Here is a 27203-nt window from a genome sequence, read left to right as displayed (position 1 = left end):
ATTTCCTTTATAGAAAGGAAGCACCTCATATCATTATTAAACCTCACATCCAGGTCGCCTGGGTGGCTCAGTGGGTTAAGCCTCTGCCTTCGGCTCTGGTCATGATCCCAGGGTCTTGGGATCGAGCCCCACATCGGGCTCTCTGCTCAGCGGGGAGCCTGCTTTCTCCTCTCTCTCTGCCTGCCTCTCTGCCTGCTTGTGATCTCTGTCTGTCAAATAAATAAATAAAATCTTTAAAAAAAAAAAACAAAAAAAACACCTCACATCCAAACTCAGTCAGTGACAATCAGATCTATCAGTATTTCACACTCAAAGGGGTCAAAAGTGCCAACTCTTCTTCCTTGTTTCTTTCAAAGTAAATTACTCCTTCTAGTTGCAGTCTCAACATTTTCACATAATCCATGATTTCTTCTTCAGTTCTAAATGACTTTACCAAATCATTTACCATGTCCAACAGATTTTTTTGAAATATTTCTCTCCCTCTCTCTCTCTCTCTCTCCCCCTCACCTTCCCACCCTTATGAAATATTTCTCTCTCTGTATCCCTCACCTTCCCACCCCAGGACTTCCCTTAGTCTTCCCAATGTGGATAAGATTTCCTTCATAGGCATAAATGCCTATTGGTTGCCTAGCATCTATCAGAGTTGATAATTTTATCTTGACCCATAAAAGTGTAATTTCCAAGAGAGGAAATTTATGTCTGCTTTATTGTTCACTGTATTCCCAGGACTTAGTAAAGTGTCTGGCACAAAATAGATTTTCTGTTTTGTAAGGAAGGAATGTAGGGAAGTTAGGAGGAAAGAAAAAGGATGGAGGTGGGAAAGGGAGAAAAAAAGGAGGGAGAAAGGAACAAAGAGAGGGAGGGAAGAAGGAAGGTGGGAAGGAAGGGAAGGGAAGGAAGAACAAAGGAAGAAGGAAGGAACCTTTGCATTCTATTACCACCTAAAATTATAAACTCATAATTCTCTGGACCTTAAAAATATCTAGTACAACATTTTTCAACTTCTCCAATTCACATTCAACCAAAACTTCAATATTTTGAAAACTTCTCACCACGTTGTAGTCCAACTATGTTTGAATTCCTGTAATAAAGAGAAATTCACTACCTCACAAAGCAATTCATTCCACTGGCAAGGAATCCACATCATTTGAAAGATTTTTCCCCCCAAAGAAGCCAAAGCCTCCCTCTCTGTAGTTTCCACTCCCTCTCTGTAGTTTCCACTCTTTAGTCCTGACCCTAGAATATGGAAGCACACACACATATACACACACAGCTAATCTTTCTTCCAGAAAAGAGCAGTTCCTATTTTTGAATACTAGAATAAAATAACCATGTATCTACTTAGCCCTACTCATCACAACTAACATCACAACTACTTCTCATGCAATGGTCCTGAGTTATTTGGTGATCTTGGGCCATTGCTTTAGTACATATTCATTCGATCAATATCTCCAAGTGCGGTTGCCAGAACCAATAATAGCATTTTAAGTGTAGCCAAGCCATTATAAATAGATGTATGGTACTCAGACCAAACAGATGCACCCCATCAGTCTTTACTTATGCTCTGTGCATCTGAATTAATAACACAGTGATAACACTGATATTCAATAATTACCATAGCTTTTTGGCACAATGTCTACGTGTTCTATTTACATAAATTAGACATTTATCTTATTTTTCTATCTCTAATTCCATCCCTCATTCTAACCTGTGTAACCAGGTATATTTTCCTAACAGAAGCCTAATTGTTTCTCTGGTCAAAATAGATCAATGGGTCTAATGACCACAAGTGAAATCTATGAATTACTGACTTTTATTAGAAGATCCTTACAAATCATGCTTCTACTCTTAGTTTTGCAAATTACTTTAAAAAGCTGTCTGGAGTTCTTTCACTAGAAAAAGACCAAGGTACATCCTTCATTTCACTAAGTCTGAGTACGTGTATCTGAATTCATTTTCACTTTCTTGTGAGGATTTCAAATTTACTGTGCTTATTACCTGTACATCTTGTACTAATACATATTTCTGAGGATATAAACAGTATCCCCAACCTGGTTCTATGTTATATCCTCCTGAAAATTATTGAACATCCTCCTCCATGACTCATCCTTTTTTATGTCATACTTGTCATACTCTTTATCCTGCATAGCATTTGTTTTAGTATGATATGAGCAAATTGTTTCAATTTAAGATCCTCATATGACATGGGGCACTTGGTTGGTTCAGTTGGTTAAGCACATGACTCTTGATCTCAGCCCAGGTCTTGATTTCAGGGTCATGAATTCAAGCCCCACACTGGCTTCCATGTTGGGCATGGAGCCTACTTAAAAATGAAATATAAAATAAAATAAAATAAAACCTCATATGACCACTGCTGACAAACTCACAGCAGAATAACAGGAAAATAAGAGACACTTTGCATTTTTTCCCTTTACTAGAGACCCTTTACCTGGTATCATAAGCCACAACCTTATACAGCTCATAGAAATGCCTTCCTATGATGCAGTTCTGACCTCACACCCTATCTACAAATATCCCTTTATATGGATCTCTAGTCTAGAAAAAGTAAAGATCCCTTTGCTTGCCCTAAATAAGATGGCCATTTCCATGTTAAGTCCCATCCAATCTTCCTACTGGTCTATCTGGAAGCTTGAAAACTTCTAAAAATAAATGTTGCTACACAGTTGAGTCATTCATGCTTCATTAACTTGGGCTTATATGTTTATTTGGAAATTTTTTAAATTATCTCTTAAGAGTGTAGATTTCTTAAGGGCAATAATCATTTCTCCTTCTTTATAAGTATCACCAGTGCCTAATAAAGTGCTCAGAAAATAATGTACTAAAATATGATTGAAAGTGACCTGAAGGAACTGGCTGAGAATGTTCACAAGGGCTCACAGTCAACCTCTTAAATTAAAAGAAAAATACTGAGGGAAAAAAATATAAATGATAAACAGATAGACACAGGTTCCCATGAAACTAAAATATTGCTAGTTTCAAAGAAAATGAAGCATCAAATTTCTCTTTCAACCAATAAAATCAGAGAACTAATTGACTCAATGGCAGATGGGAAGACGTAAGACATCCTAAGTTTCTTCATCTAGGAAATAAATTTGATTAACTGTAGGTCATTTCCAATATGAAAATTCTGATAGAACATTTAAAAAAATACATACCACAACTTTTCCACTAGGTTTTTTGCTTCTGTGCTTTTCCATAATTAAGCAGGCCATGTATCAGTATACATTTGTATTCACCTTGTTCCAGAAAAGAACATTAAGGTTTGTTTTCCCCAATAATGTGTAATTCATCTTATGTATGTCTAAATGAGTGACTTATTATGAGTTTAAGTTGACTTTGAAATTCTAGCAATTACATTTTCCACATTGTTAAAATGGAATACAGCCATTAAAACTCTACCTAAATCAAATTTTGATCTAGTAAGTTAAGGGATACAATCACCACCACAACAGCTAAGGCTGAACCTTCAGAAACCAACCCAGAGCTAAGGCTCACCTCTGTGTTGCTACTATTGACAGTGATCACCCTTCATTGGTGCTGCTGTATGTCATACTCTCTAAATTTCTCTTATTCTCCTAACCGCCCTGTGAAGTTCCTATACTTATCCCCATTTTAAATATCAGGAGAGGGAGACTCTAATTTCAATAACTTGCCCTAGGGTACACAAAGAGAAATCAGAAGTAGGACTGAAATGCAGGACTCAGGTCCATCCATCTCCAAACTCTTAAGTTGACTTCTTCTGCCAAATGACATCCTTTTGAAAATACAGTTGGAACTGCAAAGGGAAAGGGTGCAAAAGAATGGATAGATGGATGGGTGGGTGGATGGATGAAGTAGTAGGTAGGAAGAAAAATAGGTAGGTCAGTAGGTAGAGAGACAGATAGACTGAGTTTAATTTAAACCTTATAGTAACTATGAAAGATAGAGATTATCATTCCCACTTTATAGAGACAAAACTTGTTAATTAATATGCCCAACATCACTGACCTAGAAATGTTGGAACAGGAAATAAAATGATTTTTATGTGATGTTTCAAAATGTTCCCTCTCGCCATTCTGCTACAGGGCCTCATAAGGAACAAAAGAGGGTGAAAATAATCTGAAGCCATTTGGCTCAAAAGTCAAAATGGAAAAAAATCTGTGTCCAACTGATATCCCTCCATTTCAGCAAAACCAGTGCAGGAGAAAAAGGAAACCTTACTGTCAGTGTAAATACATTAAAAATAACAGTCATGAGAATCCCATTCTTGCACTAAATAGTGCAAGAACACATCCATTTCAGAAAAGGATGTATTCATATGCACCATATTTTATGAGAATTTGCAGATTTTAAAAGGCATAATATTGCCTAGTTGCCACGGTTTTTTCCACTTAGCATCCTTGAGTTCTGTATTGAAGATTCTGGAAAACACTTTCACCACTTTATGAACCATATGTAGAGTTTGATTCTCCTCCAATTTTTTTTTTCATTTGTTATTATCATCATCAGGGAGGATTACATCTCATCTACTTAGCTGCTAGAATGAAGATTTCAGTTTGGAGGAGAGCCGATTTCTTTAAAAAAAAAAAAGTTAGCTGCTTCAGGCAACAGTCCTTTTGATCTGCTCATTAACACTTTTCAAATGTTCGAGTGATGTGGGCATTCTTTGCGCTAGAAAATGTCAGCACCGGAGCCTGCAGCCAGCTTGATGCGATCATATGTTCCAATATTCAGAAAAGAGTGAAAAGAACTGTCAACAGTGACTGCCTTGGATGAAAAAAAAGATACGATACAACGCCTGTAGATCAAGTAGCGTTTCGGGATTGATTCTTGCCAGTGACAAAAACAAATGCCCAATTTATCAGCAATGTCATCTACGCGACTTAGAGCCCACAAACAATGGAGAAGTAGCTCTCAGTGTTCAGGAAAATTGGTCTGAAATAGATGGGGGCCTTCCTTCCCTTCTCCCTCCTCTTTCTGATAAGATCACAGAGCAAGTGCAGAAACACCAAGTTCTATTACACTGGTATTTGCGAAGCTTTTTTCTGCCTCTCTTCAAGTTAGATGCCTTCATCATCCAGATCAAAATATGATCTGAGCCATCGCACCCGCTCTCTCCTTTCCTCCTTGACAGACTCATCAGTGATCAAAGATTCCTACTTTGCACAAATAAATAACCAGTGGGAGGTCCAGACGATAGATATGATTTAAAATGCCAAACGGGGACCGGGAAGAACAGTGCGAGAGTATGTTCGGACAAGAGCTAAGGAAAGGTGCTGCTGTCACAGCAGATACACTAGACCAGGAAGAGTTGGACACCCCGTTTTGCAAATGATGTTCTGTTGGAAAACATCACCATGGAAGCAATAAGCACTAACATCACACTCTATTTCAAGGAGGCAACCGAACATAAATCATTTTAATTAATGGTGCAAGGAAGGCATATTAAAATTTAAATTACTTCTGTTTTATTGTGCATTCCAAAAAAAAAAAAAAAAAATCAGGCTACTCTCAAAGTAACTCAATAAAGGCACCCAGAGCCCTCCTGGACAATAAAAAACAAGTGCAATATAGAAGGGTTATTACTATTTAGAAAGAACAGCACAGCTGTTGCTGGCTAAGAAAACGATTTCATGGAGCTCCAGGCAGATACAACCTCATCATGAAAGCTCAACTTACTTATAAGCAAATTGAGCTTTAAAGGGATAACTTTTCAAAATGGTTTTTTAAATTAAGATTTATGAGACCTTTATGTAATGTCTTCAATGCACCGAGGTAAAAGGCGCTTGCAATTTTCCCCTGAGGGTGGAGAACTCTGGCCAAGGACATGAGAGCAGAGTGAACATTTATCATTTCCAGCATATTTGGATATTTATCTGTGGCTATATAACACACTCTAATTGACAACACTCCAGAAAGCCTTTGTTTGCCACCTCATTAGCCTTACATCTGTAATTCTGCAGAGTGTCTGGTGATGCCGAATGATACAACCGTAGGACTGTCATTTCTGTCATCCTGATAGTAAAACAAATCTGCCATCAGCTCAGCATATCTTCCAAGCTAAACAGTGATGAAAACATCCATATTTGCTAATGTTTCACTCGTGATTCAGGACATGGTAAGTTTTTTTTAACCCTCTTGCCCCCATTTTTAATTTAAGGAAAAAGGAAGGACGCAGCTGACGTCTTTGTTAGAGACAAGCAGCTGTAGAGGACGGATGTGAGGATCCTTGGTGAGCAGGACACAGACTCTGCAACAGATGGTGAGAAATAACTTCACACAAAAATGAGAAGTTTTCCCTCACGGAATAGTTTGCAAACTCAACACACTCTGTAATTCACTAATGATGGTGCCTAAAAATGTCCGCTGTGCACGAGGGCGCTTGCACCGTGATTACTACCGGAAAAGTCTTCCAACTATCATTGGCGTAGGTTTCTTTTGTCATGGAAAGAACGCGTGCACAGAAGAAACTACTCTGCCACATTTTAAATGATGTTGTCTCTCTCTTTTATCCTTGAAAATATGCATTAAAATGAACTGAAGGAGTTAAAATTTTTAAGTAGTCTCAGATGAAAAGCATCCCCTGTGGCCTGATTTCCGATTGCAGGGGTTTTTCCTTAACCTTTTTTATGCTCTGCCCCTCTCTGGCTCTAGCGAACCTACAGATCCCCTCCCAGATTAATTAAGCTAAATTAAAATACAAAGGATTTTAAGGAATCCAATTATATTGCAATATAATTATCTGATCTGTAAAAAAAAAAAAAACCCACAAAAGTTATATAGATATAGATATAGAAATTAATGCTATGTTATGAATAGTCCATTAAATAATGAGAATTACTACATTAAATAATGGGAACTACTCTAACTTTTGAAGTTATGATATTTGTAGAAGATATTTTAAAAATATCTGAAGATATAGGATATCTGTGATTACTATTGCTGACAAAGTCTCCAGAACTGCCAATACTTTTGTGGATAGTGGTCTACATTCATAAATGAAGAAAATAAATTTCAGTTGGAAGTAAAAATAAAGAATTTTTTTTTCCCACCTAAGTTCACAAAATCCTCAGGTTTGAAATCCCTGCCGGATACATGGAGAAGTAACCAGACAAAAGTTAAATTGCTTCTACTTCAGAATTTTATTACCATTACGGATCCTTACCTACTTGTCTCTTAGTTCCTATTGTAAAGAATGGCAAAGGCCACATTTCCTATTACAGATACATCATAAAGGATACCTTTTAAATAAAACCAGTGAAAATCATACAGAGAACTAAGGCTGTACCATTAATCCTCTCATGTAAAATGCTTCCCCATAGTTGACAGAATTTTGATTAAAACTGGCAACAAGGTAACCTATTTTGAAGTGGTCTTCCAGATAAAAATTTGTCAAGTGTTTCAATTTTAAGAATTGAGATAGTTCAAGGAGGTTAAGTGTTTACTGTATGAGATGACTGGTTTACAATGAGGAGTAAAATAAAATACACAGAGTACTTGACTTCGTCAAACTATTAGACCATAAAGTGAGAGAAATGTTCAACAAATAATCACATAAATAATTGTTCAATCCTAATTCCCTTTTCTAATCTGACAGAGTAACTATTTGAGGATTTTGGTTAAAATTTTAGTATAAAATATGCTAGAGGGGATATTTACGACTTTGATATGTTTCTTGTTCCTGATCCCAAATTGGTACAGCAAATGAGGTCAATGGCATCATTTCCGAGACAGAGTTACTTAGTTAAAATGTTCAAGTTCTTTGCTTTTCCCTGCAGAGTAAAAAGGTCACGTCCTAGCTTTCATGGGATTCAGTGGTTCAGTATCTGAATCTGAATGGGACGGTAAACAAGCAGCCCCGGAAAAGGCTGTCCTTGGATCCCCTTGTCAAATGATTCTAACAACATACATGCCTTGAACACTTTCAACAATTAGAAGCCTATTTCTTCCAATATCTCCTTGCCACTCTGAAATAAGTAAATCCCACTCCGAATATAAAACATTATGTTAATTTATTTTATAGTTAGTCAAAACAAAACAGAAAGTAATTTTAAGTTTAAAAAATGGATACTGATTTTTTAATAGCCTTTAACCATTGCTAACATTGTGAAGAGTAAGTTACTGTCTTCCATTTTACAACCTCTTAGACTCCATGGCCAATTTTTGTAATGAGTTGCTCTGAAAACGTATCACATAAGAACTGCCATAATCGATAGTCATAAGTAAGCAGTGATTCCCAACCCTGAGAAATATCAGAATCATCTAAGGACTGTATTGGTTTCCTAACGCTGCCGTAACAAATTACCACAATTTCGATGGCTTAACACAACAGAATCTTCTTACAGTTCTGGAAGTCAGGAGCCTGAACTGAGTTTTGTAAGGCTAAAATGAGGCATTAGACTAGTTGTTTCTTCCCTTTTTTTATTTTAAGATTTATTTATTGATGGAGAGAGAGACAGCGAGAGAGGGACCACAAACAGAGGGAGTAGGGGAGGGAGAAGCAGGCTTCCCGCTGAGCAGGCATCTGATGTGGGGCTTATGAGGCCCCCTAGCTGGTTCCTTCTACAGGCTCCCAGGCTGTAGCTGTTGCTTGGCTCCCTGAACTTCTGGTGACTGTCACCATTCCCGGCTAGTAAGGGTATCCTCCAACCTCTGCCTCTGGGGTCACGCCTTTTCTCCTTCCATTGCTAATCTCCTTACCTCTGGAGCTTAATTTAATCACATCTCAAAGTCCCTTTTGCCACAAGAAGATAACATTCACACTTTCCAGGAATTAACAACTGCATATTTTCCGGGACCATTATTCAGCTACTACAAGGGCTTTTCCAAATGCCATTCAACCCTGGAGAACCTCACCAGTGGGAGAATCACCCCCACTGGAAATTTTACTGCGACTGCTCTGAGAGATTCCCACTGTTTAGGGCAGGGGAAAAGGAAAAAAAAAAAATGATAACCACTGTCTAAAATGTAAGTGAGTCTGTCATTTTTGAGTTATGGATTAGACATCTGTGAAATGTTAATTTTCTCTGAACAACGAACAAATCATTTCATAAGATATTTACATAAAATAAGAAATTAAAGAATAAGAATGTGTAAGAAATATTAGGGCCTCTATTCGGGGCTTTATTTCCAAACTTTCTGTCTTTATCAGACCTCCTGAGCATAGGATTCCCGAGGAGGGAGACTGCTGACAAAATCTAAAAGTTCCTGAGAATGATGAGGGAGCAGAAGCCTGGCTGAGGACAAAGCAAAAGGTTGACACCTCGCCATCTCCCCCTCACCCCCACCACTCCTGGGTGGGACAAACGTGACATTCTTTAGGAATCTCCCAACTATCTTGATGTTAATGGCTCGCTAAAAGTGAAAGACAACCTTGATCCAGCCGCAGGACCTCCTCCCGGCACCTCGTAGGCCCTCTTTAGCATACGAAAGCTCCGTTGAAGCCTCCCTTCCCCTCACCTTCCCCCAGTCTCCTGGTACAGAACCTGCCACAAGTCACAACCTGGGGCAGCAGCTCTTCCTGCCCATGGGTCCTGTCCCCGTGCTTTAATAAACCACCAGTTTGCACCAAAGATGTCTCAAGAATTCTTTCTTGGTCATCGGCTCCGGACCTCACCCCACCGAACCTCACCTATGTTCTAGAACTTTATCAAGAACAGACATTTTAAGCTGTTTCATCATGTTTCAGGTGAAAGATGAGATTTAAATGTTTGCCCCTAGTACTTTAAAACATTCACACAAAACAAAACTTTTACAACACCAAGTTGTCACAAATGCAATTCATTTCCCATTAGAAGTAATATCATGGTGACAATATAGTCGAAGTTAAGTTGATCCCTAATAATTTAACCCCTAAGGATAAGTTTGCACAAACTACATTCTAAATCCAGTGTAGCGCAAACATATTCTCTGAAAGGAACAAAATAAAACAAACATCCTGCCATTGCACAACGACACCCTTGGCCATGGTCCCTCTGCCCCTTCTGTCTCGCTCCCCTCTTCATTTTCCTGCAGCTCTCTCAGCTACCATCTTCCACTCCTGTCTACTTCACAAGCGACCCTCTGCGTTGGCCCTCTCTAAGGTGCATGATCTGTCCCTGGCTTTCCATTTCAGTTGTTGATGGAAACTCAGCTGGATACAGACTTAATCCCCACCAGGACCAGATCTGGGCACACATTGCTACAAAGCAAGCACGGCTTCCTGGGACTACACTGACCAAATCTCTCCAGTGGCCTCTCATCATCCCTGGGGTGAGCTCAAACTTCCTAAAAGACAGAGGAAGCCTCCCTGATGGGATTCCTGCCTAAATCCCACACCGTCTCTCTCGTCTCTCCACTGTTCCTTCACTGGCACGCTAGGGAGGCTTCCGCCTACTGCTTCCCAACACACACTGGAGGGACCCGACGCAATTCCTCGCACACTTCATCAGATGTGTCCCTCACCAACTGTAAACATCTTATTCATTATTCAAAACTCCGTTTGGAGGCATCCGCCCAGGAGAGTCTCCCTGAGATAACCCCACAACTCTGGCAAATCCCTCCCCTCATGTTCTTACTGTGCTTTACAAATGTTGCTCTTGGGTGGCTGGTGTCCCTCCAATTATACTCTGTCCACATTTCTGTGCTTCCATATTAAAATGTGAGTTTCCATAGCATTTTATAGTCATTTTTGTTACCATCCCCCCAGTTCCTAACATAGTACTGACACGGATTGCCAAGGGCTAAGTACAGAATTTTGCCTCTACCCTGCTTTTAAAGCTACCTTAGAAAACATTTGCTATGATTCATTTGTACCTACGTATAAATATCCATTCATACTCAGGGCTAGGTGTCCTTTAAGCTGTAGTTCTAAACGTTATAAACAGGTGGGAGTCTCTATTAAGCTGAGTTTCAGAAATTAGTAAGCCTTCACAATGTTTGTAAGGCTAGGAAGCCCTCCTGACATCCTGACGACACACCTTCAAGGCTTCCCTCCAGGCTTTGCATAAAGAAATATACTCCATGATTCACGATCTGCAGTCTCGGGGTGGTAAATGGACCCACTCTCAGAGACTGAGTTCTCTCCATAACATCCAAAATGGTGGTCAAGATCTGGACCTGAGCCCATTAGAAATGTCCCAGAGAAGCCTAGCTTGGTTTTCACATACATCTTCTAAAAAATCAGATACTTTGACACTGAGCCCTCTGATCAATAATAAATGAAATTGTGAAGTAATGAAGGAACTCCACCTCTGCAAAATTTATATAAAAATTTAAATAAATTTATATTTATTTAAAATTTAAATAAATTTAAATTAAAAAAACAATCATATTAGGGCACTTTTTTGCTTTTCAATTTGAGACTCGAGAATGCAGGCCACCCCAAAATAACTATATTAGGATACTCAAGATTACAGCAGGAAACTGAGCAGAAATCGCTAGGGCAGGAAACTGATTAGTTCAGCAAAGAGACAGGGTGCTTCTCGTGTCTACCGTTGTCAGAGTTAATTCTGTGCCTCCTCCATGGACCACCTACTCTGCAATAAAGGACTCTTGATTCACGAAAGCGGACTGAAGGATAATTAGTAATAGATGTCGGAGCACTGCGGAGTAGTGCCTGAAGTTACAAGGAAACTAAAGTGAGTCAGCGAAAGTGAGGGAGGAAAGAGGTGTCTAGTAAACTCGTGTACAACCCCACTGTGATCTACAGAACGTCCAGTCTGCGTGACATGCCGACACTGAAAGGAACGCTATCAAGGAGGAGGTGGGCTTCGAACGGGTGCTTCTTCAGGATACTCTTCTTTATGAAACCTGAACAGTCCAAACTGGATTGCTTAAAATGTGCTGAACTCTATGACCCAACAGTCCACCCTGTGGAAGACAGAATGACAACCCCCCCAGAGGTCCCTGGAGCTATGAGTCATTTTCATTACACAGCAAACGGGACTTTGCAGCTTGAGAGAGTCAGGGATCTTGAGACCATCCTGGATGATCCAGGTGGGTCCAGTTTCTTCACATGGTTCCTTAGCACTGGAGGTCCTTTCCCAGCTGGGTTAAGAGTCGCAGGGAAGCGTAACTACAGAAGAATGGCCCAGGTGATGCAGTGCCGCTGGTTTTGTTTTGTTGTTGTTGTTGTTTAAAGATTTTATTTATTCATTTGACAGAGGGAGAAATCACAAGTAGGCAGAGAGGCAGAGAGAGAGAAGGGGGGAAGCAGGCTCCCTGCTGAGCAGAGCGCCCTATGTGGGGCTCGATCCCAGGATCCTGAGATCATGACCTGAACCGAAGGTAGGGGCTTAACCCACTGAGCCACCCAGGCGTCCCAGTGTCGCTGGTTTTGAACATGGAGGGAGGGTCCGTGAGGCAAGGGGATGGTGTGTCCTCTAGAAGGTGGGAAACCAGGGGAAGGGACTCCTCCAGAGCATTAACAGAGGAATGAATCTCTGTCAATACCTTTCAGCCCAGTTTAGTCCAGCGAGACCCATCTCCTACCCATGATTAAATAACCGTTAGATCATAAGTTTGTGTTGCTTTAAGCCACCAAATGTGGAGCGATTTGTTACAGTAGCAGTAGAAAGCGAATAGAAACCTTTTTTCCAAGGTTTTGCTCAAACACGAAAGAACACAAACAAACCAACAGTCATAACTTCAAAACTGCGGATTTGCCAGACACCCTAACATCTGTCCATGACTTGTTTTCTAAAATGCTTTTCCAAGAGGCAAACAGAGAAGGTCCCGAAATAGACTTTTCAAAGAGGTAATGAAGGATTCAGTAAGCACTGATAAGAAAACCTGACAGATCATCAACTTCTCCCCATGACCCCAAGTGAAAATATCATTCAACTTACTTGAAACTCTTTTGCGCTGCAGGGGAAAACCCATTATCCCTCCGACCTCTCCCACCTTCCTCTCCCCCTCTCCCCGCCTCCCTCCAAACTTGATTTTGAAATGTGTTTTAGATGAAGTTTGATAATAAATATTTATTGGCATGCATGTTTTCTAGAATTTAGTGTAGTAATAAAAACTATTAAAACTCAATTTGCTAACTGAAACTTTGTTGTTGTTGGACACTGGCACTGAGTCACACTTCAGGCGTTAATTTATATCTCACTGCTTTGCAAATGGAAATCCGCCTTACTCACCACTTTGCAGCAAAGGGGCCAAAACCACCACATCAAACCAATGCCCAGTAGTAGCAGTAACACCAAAATAGCAATGATGGCAGCTGTCCCACTGGACTAGAAGAGGCAGAAGACAGAAACAAAGTGGTCAGTAAAGCATAGGGTTACATTCCAAATACACATTTTTTTTAAGGACCACCAGAAAATGATGCAGAAAGCATAACCACCAATGTCAAATCAGATTTTCATTATATTCCTTTAAATTCTATAAATTCCTTTATATTCTATTTCATACAGGTTATGTTAAAACAGTCAATAAGAAAAAAGAAAGCTTCCAAAGTGCTATAAACAGTTTTAAATTATGCCTTAAAAGAATGTAAGAAAAATCACTACCTGGGGTTATACGGAAGGGCTGTATGGTCCCTATCATTTATCTCTAGAGAAGAGTTCTTTTGATCACAAGCATGATTACTTTTAGGCAAAACTTATGCAACATTTTTCCAGACTTTTGGACGATAAAACACTATTTACATTATATATTGAAATGATAGGGCCAGATAAATATAAAAAATCACCAAGCAAGTGAGAAACCAACAACAAGTGGTTCTTTTTTTAAAAAAAAATTTTTTAAAGATTTTATTCATTTATTTGAAAGACAGAGAGACGGCAAGAGAGAGCACGAGCAGGGGCTGGGGAGAGGGAGAAGCAGACTCTCCGCTGAGCAGGGAGCCTGATGTGTGGGGCTCAATCCTAGAACCCTGGGATCATCACGACCTGAGCCGAAGGCAAACGCTTAACGGACTGAGCCGCCCGGGGGTCCCAGCAGCGGCGGTTCTTGTTGCATCAGTGTAATAAAGCGACCTCAAGCATTCGCACCTCAGAGGACTTCTCCTGGAAGCTCGGGAACTACCCTCTCAAGAACCGCACTGGTGTCCTCTCACTTCCGGCCCTAAGGAACCTGCTCTGGGCCCTACCCCCCAACCCCCTCCTGTCACCTCCACCTAGTCACCCTACATGGCTTGCCTTAAGCCACTCCCCCAGGACGTCTTCTCTGAGCCTCTGCCTAGGGAATCCTCCTCTTCACTGTACCGTTCATGGTTCTCTGCAGTCTTGAGCACTGATCACACATTGTTTGTTTACTTCTGATACACTGTGATTATTTCTTTAATTTCTCTTTTCTGTCACTCTTTACTGTGAGCTCTAGCAAGTCATGGGGCTCTGTCCAACCTACTTACCAATGTGAACACCATGCTTGGCATTTAAAATGATTCACTAAGAGAATGAACTCCAAAGAAAGAGGCCTGCAAAATGCACAAATGCAAAGACTGGTACCTATGGAATTTTTGGTGTGGGGATAAAATTCCCCAGGGCACAAGGTGTCTCTCCCAAACCCCACTCTCTAGTATCCCCAATAATAATGTTTTGTTTTGTGTGTGTGTATTTTTTTTTTCTTTGTTTTATTTCTTTCCTTGTTTTATTTCTTTGTTTTCCTTTAAAGGAATGAATGCAGGGGAAAAAAACCTGTAAATAAATCAATATATTCTCTCTTTGGGACTTCATGGGCATTTTCAGAGATACATTTCCTGTCATTCAAAACAAGAAAGAATATATGCCCAGGGGTGTCTGGGTGGCTCAGTGGGTTAAGCATCTGACTTCGGATCAGGCCATGATCTCAAGGTCCCAGAACCAGCCCCCCATTGGGCTTCCTGCTCAGTCAGGAGTCTGCTTCTCCCTCTCCCTCAGCAGCTCCCCCTGCTCGCGCTCCCTCTCTCAAATAAATAAAATCTTTAAAATACAGAACAAAACAGTAGTTTTTGATGTAATGTTCGATAATTGAATTTAAATTAAAAAGAGAAAACAAAACAAAGCCCAGAGGTCAGGGTAAGAGTCACTTTTATCCCAAGAGCGGACAGAGAGAGACGGGTGGCAAGGTGTGTGTGTGGGGGGCACCAGTATCCATCTTAGAATGGCACCGTATTAAAAGTATTGGTCTAGAGGTTTAACTTTAAGTCAATTGTTTAATTTCTTGGAGCCTCTGTTTTCTAATCCATAAAATAAGAAAGCCAGTGGTTCCCATAGCATGAAACTCTTTGTGGAAAAGCCATTACCATGCTAGCTCTTTCAGAAAATCATTGTTCATATTAACACACTTAAAAAGCTCTGAGCGGCTTTGCAGTAAAGCAGTTCAGCTCCCATCAGCACAGAACCATCTTTCTCCTCATAACACTTTCAATATCCCGTAAATCTAGGATTGCCTAGAGTCCACACTGAGAAGGGCTGGGACTGATCAAGGCTGAGAGATTTCCCAATGTTTAAGTAATAGTGCTAGTAGCATCCAGTCAGAACCTTCAGTAACGGAATTTCAAGTGCAGTATGAGGCACCTGGGGGGGCCGCTGGGTAAGGGCCAGACTCCCTCAGTTTTGGCTCAGGTCATGACCTCAGGGTGGTAAGATCGAACCCCTGGGGCTCCGAGCTCAGTGCAGAGTCTGCATAAGACTCTCACTCCCTTTGCTCCTCTCCCACTAAAATAAATAAATAAATAAATCTTTTTAAAAAAACAAATTAAAGGCAATACACAATGGCAGATGCACAAAAAGAGATAAGAATCTTTATGTAAACAGTTACATGTAAACAATTGAGAACAGAAGAGAAGGTAGTTCTCAGAAGACAAGGCGAGGAAGTGCTGGCAAAACACACTCGGTTCAGCTTATCAGAAAAATCTTGACATGTGTATCCTTTCCCTGTATCATCTGTTCTTATCACAATGGAAGGAAAAAAAAAGATGAGCACATAGCAACATGGAAACCAACCCAAAACAACCCCATTTTTGTAGACAGCAATTACTAGCAGCCTTTCAGTTTCAATAAATCTACTTTTAAAATAACTAATTCTCAGGGCACCTGGGTGGCTCAGTCATTAAGCTAATCTGCCTTCGGCTCAGGTCATGACCCCAGGGTCCTGGGATGGAGCCCCTCATCGGGCTCCCTGCTCAGTGGGAGGCCTGCTTCTCTCTCTCCCACTTCCCCTGCTTGTGTTCCCTCTCTCACTGTGTCTGTCTCTATCAAATAAATAAATAAAATCTTTTCTAAAATAAATAAAAAATTTAAAAAAATAACGAATTCTCAGGACAGCATAGATCATCAAACATTCATTACTTTCCAGAGATGAAGCATCAACTCCACATGAACAATTAAAGCCATCCTTTGATTCTGATTTTGCATCAGAACGGAAGAGGAAACAAACACACAGGTATTTGTGCAGCTGGTGTGAGGCTAAAAAGTCACCAAAACAGCCACCACCCAAGTATTACCACTTAGAATCTCTGGTCATTTTATTTACCTCATCTTCCAGAAGACAAGAATAACTATGGAAACTTGCACACACACACTGTCTTCACTGAGTTCTACCATTCACTATCTGACCATCCTTAAGGCACCAAAAGAGGCTATTACATGATATTCACCATAAAGAATTAACTCAAGAGAAAAGAAATAAAAAGACAAGGATTCATGTGGCAACCTCTTGTCGTGGAGCTTGGTAGAATGAAAATATGAGCTCAACATTTTATTATTAATGTATCTTAAATATCTAAATTAATGTCTGGTTCACAGAAACTCGAGTGTGTGTATGTGTGTGTGTGAGAGAGAGAGAGAGGGAGAGAAAGAGAAACAGAGACAGAATGTCAATACTTTGCAGAAATTTTCCAGGCAAATATCTAAATTCTATGTCCTTAAAACCTAAGAAAACAATTCAGAACATACATCAGGCCACTTAAGAAGTACTCAAAGGGTATCTTTCTACACAGAATTCTAAACAGTCATGCACAAATCACGTGACTCTCCACAGCCTTGATTAAGCTTGGCTCCAAAATCTAGGCAAAGAGGAAGATGATGGTATAAGAACATTAAAGAAATACATAGGAAAGTGTGATATCCTATGGGAGAAAAGCTGTCAAATGCATAAATTCAGGATCCTACCTCTTCAAGGAGATACCCCCAATCTGTTTATGTACAGAATGAATACAGCAATCCCTACCAGTCCTTTCCCACATTAGGACCTGGTCACAGCACTCATGGAAATGTACTGTCTCTACAATATGGTTTTCAAAAAGGTTCTACGAACACTTCATTTCCTCCTTTCTTAGAATTCAAACGCTGTGCTCAGAAATAGGAACTAGCAACTAGAGGATATCAATCTGCTAACAATGTAGTGGTTACATTTTTTTTCTTTCTTTCTATGGATGTGTCATTAGCCGGAAATTCAGATATCGCATTGACAGAATGTAAAGAAGATGGGCTCGCCATGACAGGCAGTTAAAATTCTTGTTTTTTTCTCCAAAACAATGACTCTGTTAGGAACATTAATAAAATATTAAGCACATCCAGATGGAAATAAACATTTATTATGGCAATATTATGACATCAACTGACTCCAAAGGTTCATCTTCAATAAAATTTTTTTAAAAAAAGAATGCACACTTTATCTAAAGACCTGCGGACCTAATCCTTATCGTATTTTAGCTAAGTGTGATGGAAAACAGGGCAGAGGAAGCTAAGAATGTCATGCATCGCAACTGTGGGGTCAGCATCAGAGCCGTCCCTGGATGCCCCCAGGCCCAGACATGAGCTCAGTTAACTGGATTCAAATTCAGGTTTTCCTGGTTCCCTTGTTTTCATTGGCCAGACCCATTATCAGACCATGAAAGGCTTCAATCTTGAAAGGGAAATCACCTCATTGTTCACGTAGCTTTATAAACAAATTGAGGAAAGGTCAAACACATAGACTTCAGCCCTGTGAGTGGACAGCAGGCTGCAGTCTGCAGACGTAAGAGCGAATGAAACCAGCCACGATCGCACACGGAGCTGTGTCATCAATCCCAGGCGGTGAGCAGGTGCCACAGTTACAAAGTTGGACGAGTCCTCGCGAAGCCCACGGGTTAGCTGGAGGGACAAACCCTGAGCGAATGACCACAGATGTGGGGAAGTGGAAGGCAAATAACCTGGTCAGGGGCTCTGAGGAAGTAAGGGAGCCCAGGGAGGGGTACCTGGGTGGCTCAGTCATCTGGGCGTCTGCACTCGGGGTCATGATCCTGGGGTCCTGGGATCGAGTCCCACATCGGGCTCCCTGCTCAGCAGGGAGACTGCTTCTCCCTCTCCTCCCTACTTGTGTTCTCTCTTGCTATCTCCGTTGCTATCTCTGTCTCTCTCTCAAATAAATAAGTAAATAAAATCTTTAAAAAAGAGAAAGAAAGGAAGGAAGGAAGGGAAGGGAAGGGAAGGGAAGGGAAGGAAAGGAAAGGAAAGGAAAGGAAAGGAAAGGAAAGGAAAGGAAAGGAAGCCAGTCAGCCCAGCAAGAAAATGGGGCAGAATTAGTGACCTCTTATAAGGACAAGAGAAAGACAACGGTGGCTGAAACACAGCGTTTGAGGGGACTTGGTGGCACCTGAAGGAGCTAAAGAGAAGGTCTGAAACACAAATTTCTGAAAAATGGTAGTTCTTTTTAATACAGAGAGAACTGGCCATCTGTTACAACGGATTAGTGTCTGTTTGTTGGATGACCTTTCAATTGGCCATTTGTTGGACTGAATCTTTGTAACCATAGTTTTGAAAAAATGGCATTCTCAGATGTCTCTGAGGAGTTGGTTGTGCAAGTCAGCTGGGGAGTCCAGTGTGAGAATTACTACCCAGATGATGGTTCAAGCTATGAAGCCAAAACTCTTTTAAGGCTTAACTGAGGACATACCAGAGCCTGAGCCTGACGTTAGGGTGCAGAGAGTCTGGTCTGCAGTCATCCTGGATACAAGAAGTTTTTGAACCTGGTCTGCATCTAATTTCCTTTCCTTCATTACAAGCAAGCTTTCTAATCAGAAACTTCACCCTGCCCATGCAACAGAAATTCTAGCCAAGACAATCACATACGTATAAAAACAAACCAGCCACTACAGTCCTTGCAAAATAACTGTGAGAAAAAGCAATCACTCACAACTTTCAAAACTCACGTAACTATGGGAAAGAAGAATCACTCAAAAAAATGTCAAGAACTGCCATAACCTACCTAGAAAATAATTAATTACAGAGCCGCAATCGAAAAAGACAGATGTGGGAAAGGGGAAACGGGTCCCCATAATTTTTTTTCTCCTATAGATTTAGAGTTAGGGGGAGAAAAAGTAGTCCCAGAACGCTGATGATGTTCTGGATTCTCTTGGAAGATTCCCTACCAGGAATTAGCAGACTATGTCCCAAAGGCCAAATCAGCTCATCTGTTTCCTAAGACCCCTGGCAAGCTAAGATTTTTTTTTTATGTTACTACATAGCTGAAAAAATCAAAGGAAGACGATGTTACATAAAATGCAAATTCCGGGGCACACGGCTTTGTCGGATGCAACCACACACACCGCACACGCGACGCTACAGGCGCCTTCGAGCTACGACGGCAGAGGGGAGCAGCTGTGATGGAAGCCGTGCGGCCCTCAAACCCTGAGATAGGGTCGACCTCTTACAGAAACAAACCGCCAACCTGTGTTTGTATAAATGAAATCAGGCCCTGGTTACAAATGGCAGATTGCCCAAAAGCTCAGGCTGGGGGCGGGGCGGGGGGTATGGCCTCGGGTTCCGTTCTCGATCCGAGCATTTACTTGACCGTGACACTGAGCGGGTACGTGAACCTCCAGGGCCCCCAGGCTGCAAGCCCCCCTCTCAGGGGCAGGGAGGGCTGCAGTGAGCCCATGTGCGGTCACACCAAGCCAGGCACCCTGCTGAGAGCTGGTCTACCCCACAGAAGAAGCACCTTCTAACGTGTTCGCCTAAATGTGCACTAGGGATGGGAGGCGGCTCTCTGGTCCTCACCTGCAAAATTAAGGGACAGGAATAGCCTCCTCTTGAGTTGTCCATGTTTAATGAAGTCATAAAGTGCTTGGCACGGGTACTGCAGGCTTAGCACGGTGCCTGGCACGTAAGACATGCTCACAAAACATATTCTGGATACGGTTATGTCAGAAGAGTCCGGAGAACAGTAGTTCCAAGGGAAAAAGGAAAGATATCTTTCACTGGTTTTTTTAAGCAGAGACACATTGAGGAGATCTTTCAAGACAGATGAAGGGAAATCACTGTCTAGATATAAGCCCTTCTCAGGCTCTCATCTTAAGTCTCTTAAATCTAATCCTTCACTTCCCCACTTTTAAACTAGGTATACAGCTACTTTCATTCATTCATTTAACAAATCACTTTGGAGCACAGGCCCTGTGTCGGGCGGGACCAAACACTGGGAGAAGGGCAAAGAGCAAGGCCCAGGCCCTGCTGTCAACATCTCGAAACTGCTGAGAAAAGCCCAGAAGTAAACAGGAAATTGCAGCTCAGTGACGTAAGGGCCTCAGCAGAACTGAGCCTGATGCTCCTTGAGCACGAGAAGGGCTTCTTTATTTGTGGGATTTCCACAAGGATTCGTCAATTGCCAAAGCAGTGGTGTTTTATTTTGTTGGGATTTCCAACGCCTGTGAAAGCCAAAGGCATCCTCCTACAATGAGTGATACTAGGACCTGCATCTCGTCCTACCCGAATGTGCCCGACAGACTGAACAGCACTTAACACGATGCCTGGGCATTTATAATGTTGCCCACTATCCTATTCTACCTTGAATAGAGATTTAAGACACACATCGGCAGGTGCGTCTCACTTTCCATAGCTATAAAATGATAACATTACTACCACACACTAGAGGTATTTGAGTTTGAATACACAATAATGGCTAATTCTAATGGGGAAAATGAATTACACTATGATTATTAGTGCAATAAAGTGAACTACAGTATTATCTTGTAATAACTACTGGAATAATAAAATTCACACAGAAGGCTATAAATCATCAATCTGAACCAAAGCATCAAAGTCACTGTGACCTCTGACCTTTTCTCCTTCACCTCCTAATGCTGCCTTCTTTTCATATGGGAATCCCATTTCCCTCTGGCTCCTTTACATGGTAAGTGTCCTGATCTTCCCATTTACTCACTTCACTTATTCTCTGGACCAAGATGGACTTACACTTTCCCTCAGCCTGATTAAACTTTAGACAGATTTCTTCCTGGCAATAGGTCCCTCATCTCCCTTTTTTTAAGAGAATCTGCTTTAGAAAACTTCTAATTGCAAAATCTTTCTCTGTCTCTTTGGAATTTATATCAATTTTAGTCTCTTTCCAGTTTTGTGGGTCCTGAGACCCCAACCTGAGAGCTACCACTTTGAAATGTAATCACCAAACAAAATGGTGCCCCATCTCAGTCTCTGTGGAAGGGCAGGGGCCTAACGTCATGGGTGCCTAGCTCCAAGTTTTAACACCACTTCTTATCAGGAAAATATGAGAAAGTTTACTTTTCTTTTAGGTAAAGCCCAGTAGCGTACACAAGTGGCCTGCAACTCCCTCCACCCCTTGTCCCGGCTGTCTTGAGTTCAATCTCTCTCCCCTGTTGTAATAGATTTTAAGATTTTCTTTTTTCAGTAATCTCTACATCCAACATGGGGCTCCAACGCACAGCCCTGGCATAAGAGTAGCATGCTCAAGCCAGGGGGCCCTGTAATAGCTGTGAAGAAGGTCTTCTTTATCACTACATATTTCTCTCACTTCATGGAAGAAAGAGAAGGAGAGACACCAAAAAAAAAAAAAAAAAAAAAGAGAGAGAGAGAGAGAAAGGACGGAAAGAAGGACAGACCCGCCAAATTATTACTGTGATCCTTTCTTCAATCAAAGGATACTTTATTTTTTTTCAAAGATTTATCCATTTAGTTGAGAGTGAGAGTACAAGCACAAAGGAAGAGTGTCTTAAGTTGACTCCCTGCTGAGTGCAGAGCCCAGTGTGGGGCTCAATCAACCCCATGACCTGGAGACCACCACCTGAGCCAAAACCAAGACTTGGTCGCCCAACCGACTGTGCTACCCCAGCACCCCAAAGGACATTTTAACTCCATCGGGTTGTTCTCTTTCTTTAGGCTATTGATAATCCAGTCTAAATTTTCTATTTTCAAGCTTCCATCCCACCATTTTCACTCCAATCAAATATATCTACTCTCAATTTCATTTTCTCTTTATCTGTAATCTGCTTTCCCCTCCTCTCTTCTTGCCTAGGTCCTGCTGTCTTTTCAGGACTGAGCTTATCCTGACTCCTCCAAGAATACAAAACCTTTCTCAAAAACAAACTGGTGGTTGCCAGAAGGGAGGGATGAAATTGGTGAAGGGGATTAAGAAGTACAATCTTCCAGTTATAAAATAAATGAAACACAGAGAAGTAATGCATAGCACAAGGAACATAGTCAACATGGTCAACAATATTGTAACAACTCTGTATAGGGACAGATGATAAGTACTTTTGTGGTTACCATTTCAAAATGTACATGAATATCAAATCACTATGTTGTACACCAGAAAGTAATAAAACTATGTTAACTATTCTCCAATTAAAAAACAAACAAACAAAAAATGACTTTCTTTGGTACTCTTTCCCTTCTGCTTTAAGCTCAGAAAAGCCACTTTCTTTTTTCCTTTTTTTTTTCCAGTAAAAATCACGTGGAATTTCATTGATTACTTCACTCTACACAACTCTCAAATGTGTATCTCCAACCCAGTCCTCTAGAATTCCAGACTTGTATATTCAACAACTGCTTTTATGATACTTCCATGGAGATGGCTACAGAGACATCCCTCACTCAACATTTCCAAAACAGAAGTCTTCGTCTTCTTCTAAACACTGCTCTACCTGACGGCAACTCATCCTTGTAGCTGCTCAGGTGAAAAGTCCAGAACTATCTTTAATGTCCTTCTCTCACACCCACATCTAATCTGTCTACACATCCCACGTGCTCCCCCTGTACTCAAATGTGTTTGAATCCAATCACGTCTTATCATCTCCACTGCTGACTCCTCAGTGAAGACATCCTCCCCTCTCCTAGATTACTGGAATAGCCAAGGATGTGGTCTCCAGATTTCTTAAAAGCCATCTGGCCCTCATGTGAAGCCTATTTTTATATAGTAGCCAGAATGATCTTTTCGAAGTATTAAGTCATATCATGTCACCTTCCAATGGTTCCCCATTTCCCTCAGAAGAAAAACTCAAGGCCTTAAAATGGCTTAGAAAACCCGACATGATCTGTGCTCCTCCCGCCACTCATCTCGAGACTCTGGCTCTCCCCAGCTACCTCCACTCCAGCCCTGTGGCCCCGTTGCCTTCCTTTACACTTGTCAGGTATGGCACCTCCTTAGCCTTGTTCTAGCTGCTCCTGCTGCGTAAACTCTCTTCCCTCAGGTGGTCGTCAGGGCTCACTCCCTCACCTTCCTCAAGTCTTTACTCAAATCTCACCTTTTCAAGAAAATTACTTTGGCCCCTTACTTAATATTACAACTTGCCCTTTCATTCTCTCCATGTCTGACACAACCCATGTCACCTTTTTTAAAACCACCTTACTCTCAAACAAACTTGACTCACAATGGGCTCTCCTGAGAACCGGAAAGGCCGAGGAAGACTTCTGTAAAAGTACAGTGTTTTGTAAATTCCAAATGAGTCACTTAACCTCAGCATCCCTGCACACCAAAACTGTGCGTGGTTATGGGATACAAACACTTATTTTCCGGCTTGCATGCAAGACAGGTTAAAAAAGATGGCTAGCGGTGCAGAGTAAGAGGAAGGACAGAGTGAGAATGCCATTTCAGTGATCTAAACACTGAGAAGCAACATAACCACAAAAAGTTTGTAATCCCAACCACATCCTGAAAGACCAGAAAACCTGCAAATTGCAACATGAATTACAGATAAAAAGAGGGGAAAAAAAACTTAGCATTTTTGAAACACAGACAGGTATTGATAAAGAGTAATCCAGAAAATTCCATAGTGGCCCAAGGGGCCATATGGATATTTGTTTTCCTTGCAATGTTTTCTTACAAAGAGAGAACAACTGTCCCTATACAGATGATACTGAGTTATGTTGTTTCTTGAAGGAAGGATGTCTCTCTGATTTAAAGATCAGAATATAAAGCCATGAAACCATAAGATAGGAGAAAATGTTTAGGTTTGTAATTTTGGTTTTTCAAAAGGCAAGAATTTAGGGTTTTTGCTTGCTTTGATTAATGTCTTTTTTGCAGAGATAATATACTCATAAAAATAATAGCCATGTACTCATTCCCTTTAGCGCTTTCTGTTTTCATGTTCAACAATCAAATATCAAAACTTTCCATGAGCCCCAAAAATTAACTACAAGAAAAACACTGTCTTAACAATGAAGTTTACATTCTAAATGACCGCATCTTAGGTACTACAAATCAATCATCCCAACTAAAATAGATTTCCAAACTAAGATATATCAAGCTATCAAAATCAGATTACTTACTCATATTAGAAAGCACCAACATTTAAAATAGACAAAATGTGAGGCCATCATTAATTTCATCAATAATTTCAAAAACATAATCAATGTCTTAGGCACAATAATTCAACCTTCATAACATAAAAAAAATTATTCCATTTTGACATTTAATGTTTCATGGAAAATGCTTCATTTGAACATTATTCTCCTTCCTTATTTTGATTTTTAAATGACTTTTGAATCTTATAAGTATCAAAATAAACGTTATACTGTCTTAAAATATCGTTTTAATGAGGCTAAAGAGAAAAAAGAAGCAATCTAAAATAAATTCTATGCAGCATCTCCTTGTGGCGGTCTCCCGTCACTGTTTGCGTCCTCCTTTCTACACCCCGCAACAACACTGACAAGCCATAATTATTTCCCAATGGAGTCATTTTTAAAGCGTAACTTAATGCGAACTTTTTACTTACACATTCTGTGGCTGTGACTATTAGTGAGCTTGAGATGACAGATTTTCCTCCATTAAAGCTCACTGAAACATCAAGAGTTCTGAAAGAAAATGAAAAATAAAAAACAATAATTAAAGACACATTAAAAACCAGAGGATTGTGGGAGATTTTTATTTCCTTATATGATTCAAAACCATCAAGAAAGTCTACTTTTGATCAGTTGTCCCAGCTTTTTTCTTCCTTCCATCGAGTCCTTACTTAGTAGCCAGAAGCAAATTCCTTAAATGACCTAAATGTTCCTATCGAAGTATTAACATAAGTAGGAACTTTAAAAAATTCCGTAAGAGAAATGCTGAGACTGTTTTCACAAAAACCTAAAAAGAAGAAGAGGAAAAAAAAAAAAAAAAAAAAAAACCCTTACATCTTATTTAGGTTTCTTTACCAATCTTCAGATATTACTATCATCGTAAGATTATTATGAACAAAAAAATAGGAAATTTTAAAAAAACCCATTCAAGGGTAAAATATAGAAAAAGTAATAATAGAAGAGAAATAAAGTGAAGAAAAAAGATAATGCAATTTACTTGTAGGTATTTGTTGTGGAGGGTCCCAGGGCATTAAAATATCTTGACAAAGGTAGAAGAAGAAAGGATAATTTTTTTTCATGGCTAAGACACATCAGAGTTAGAATATTGCTCTTATTTTTGAAATATGATTTCAAATTATAAGACAGTAATAACTAAATTTCATTAATTCAGATTCTAGTAATTATTTGGGATCACTCAGTCAGGGATTGGTAACTTTTTTTTATTTTTTATTTTTATTTTTTCAGAGAGAAAGAGAGAGAGAGAACAAGTGCTCACAAAGCTTTGGAGAAGGGGGGCAGAGGAGAGGGAGAGAGAAAGAATCTCAAGCAGTCTCAATACCAGCACAGAGCCCAGTGCGGGGCTCCATCTCAGGACCCTGATATCATGACCTGAGCTGAAACCAAGAGTCTGGATGCTTAACCCACTGAGCCATCCGAGCACCCCTGGTAACTTTTTTACTAAATAGCTCTAACAAGGAAAAAAAAGCTCTAACAAGATATCAAAAGAGAAAAAAAAAAAAAAGGAGATTTTTAAACATGAAGGAAACCGCCCTTTTCCAAAATAGTTCACATGGTATATTATCCTATAATAATCAGTGTGCCAACATTTCAAAGCTGCCCACCCATTAAAGCAGAAAGTGGTAGGTAACGTTCTGGTAATCCAGCTTCTGTACAGTGTCATACTCCCACTCTCACAAAACATTCGAAATTCTAAGAATTAAGAGCTGTATTTTGTTATATTTAGAAGATTTCTTCTCTATCCCTTGAATTGAAAGCCAAACACTACTAGTTGCAGAGAGTTATGATAAAAGAGAAACAATCTCCAACCACCAGTAAAATTTTCAATTATGATGCCAGGGAGGGGAGACGAGACTTATTATTTAGTCCCGCTCCGTGCCAAAGACCCCCCCCTCAGCATTTCATGGACATCATCTCCTTTAGTCCTCACAAGAGCCCTTAACGTAGGTGGTTGTTCCACAGTTGTGCAGATGGGTGACATAAGGCCCAGAAATGCTAACTGTCTTGCCTAAAGTGGTAAAGCGAGGTAGGGTTCTGACTAATCTTGAAGTCTCCCCATCAGACCACACAGGCTTACTGAAGTCAAAATCCTTAATGTGTTTTTTCTCAATGTTATATTTAGTTTGGAGTCACACAGGAACAGAGCCGTCAGGAAAGACACTCCTAGCGAACGTGGAGCTGAACTCTTCTTCAAGATTCAGGAATACTCCTATTAAAAACAGGTCTTATAAATTATTCCCTCCAAAATGTTTTGTTTAAAAAAAAAAAAAAAGTTAAGGCATCTCCAGAGATGAATGAGGACTTAAGATGTTTACATCAACTTGTTTGAACTTTTGAACTAGTTCCCCACAGAATGCCAAGCGGTTTATTTAAGAAAGAAAACTGCAACCCAAGTGCTTATTCTGCAGAAACGAGTGCCTTGGTTTGTTTCTTTCTTTTTGAAGATGAAGCATAGTTGAATCCAAAAATAATCTCTCCTGGTTTCCAATTCCTCTATTTCAAAACACGTACCAGAAAGCATATCACATGGTAGGCATGGTTTTAGTTTGGGGGAAGAGGATCTAATTCACAATAATATACGATTGTTGCAAGTAAATTACTGATTCAATTTTTATGAGTTCGGTAGATAAGACTGAAGTTGTTGATAATTTGGTGCTTAGAATTCACTAGAAATAAAGCCATTCTCTAATTAATGAAGGAAACATTAAA

General features: G+C 40.3%; 1 protein-coding gene across 1 annotated transcript in view; it reads right to left on the bottom strand.

Annotated features, from left to right (window-relative positions):
* LOC111149195 (anthrax toxin receptor 2) overlaps positions 1-27203 on the bottom strand; it is a 147238-nt gene that overhangs the window by 68443 nt on the left and 51592 nt on the right. The window contains exons 11-12 of the mRNA XM_022506140.1: positions 24911-24989; positions 13122-13217 (exon numbers count right to left, since the gene is read on the bottom strand). Coding sequence (XP_022361848.1) covers positions 13122-13217; positions 24911-24989 — 175 coding nt within the window. The remainder of the gene's footprint in view (positions 1-13121; positions 13218-24910; positions 24990-27203) is intronic.

Source organism: Enhydra lutris, unplaced genomic scaffold (genome assembly GCF_002288905.1).
Source record: "Enhydra lutris kenyoni isolate GAN:26980312 unplaced genomic scaffold, ASM228890v2 scaffoldscaffold21, whole genome shotgun sequence".
NCBI classification, from domain to species: domain Eukaryota; kingdom Metazoa; phylum Chordata; class Mammalia; order Carnivora; family Mustelidae; genus Enhydra; species Enhydra lutris.
The sequence above is the reverse complement of the archived record's forward strand: the minus strand, read 5'-3'. Positions and strand labels throughout refer to the sequence as shown.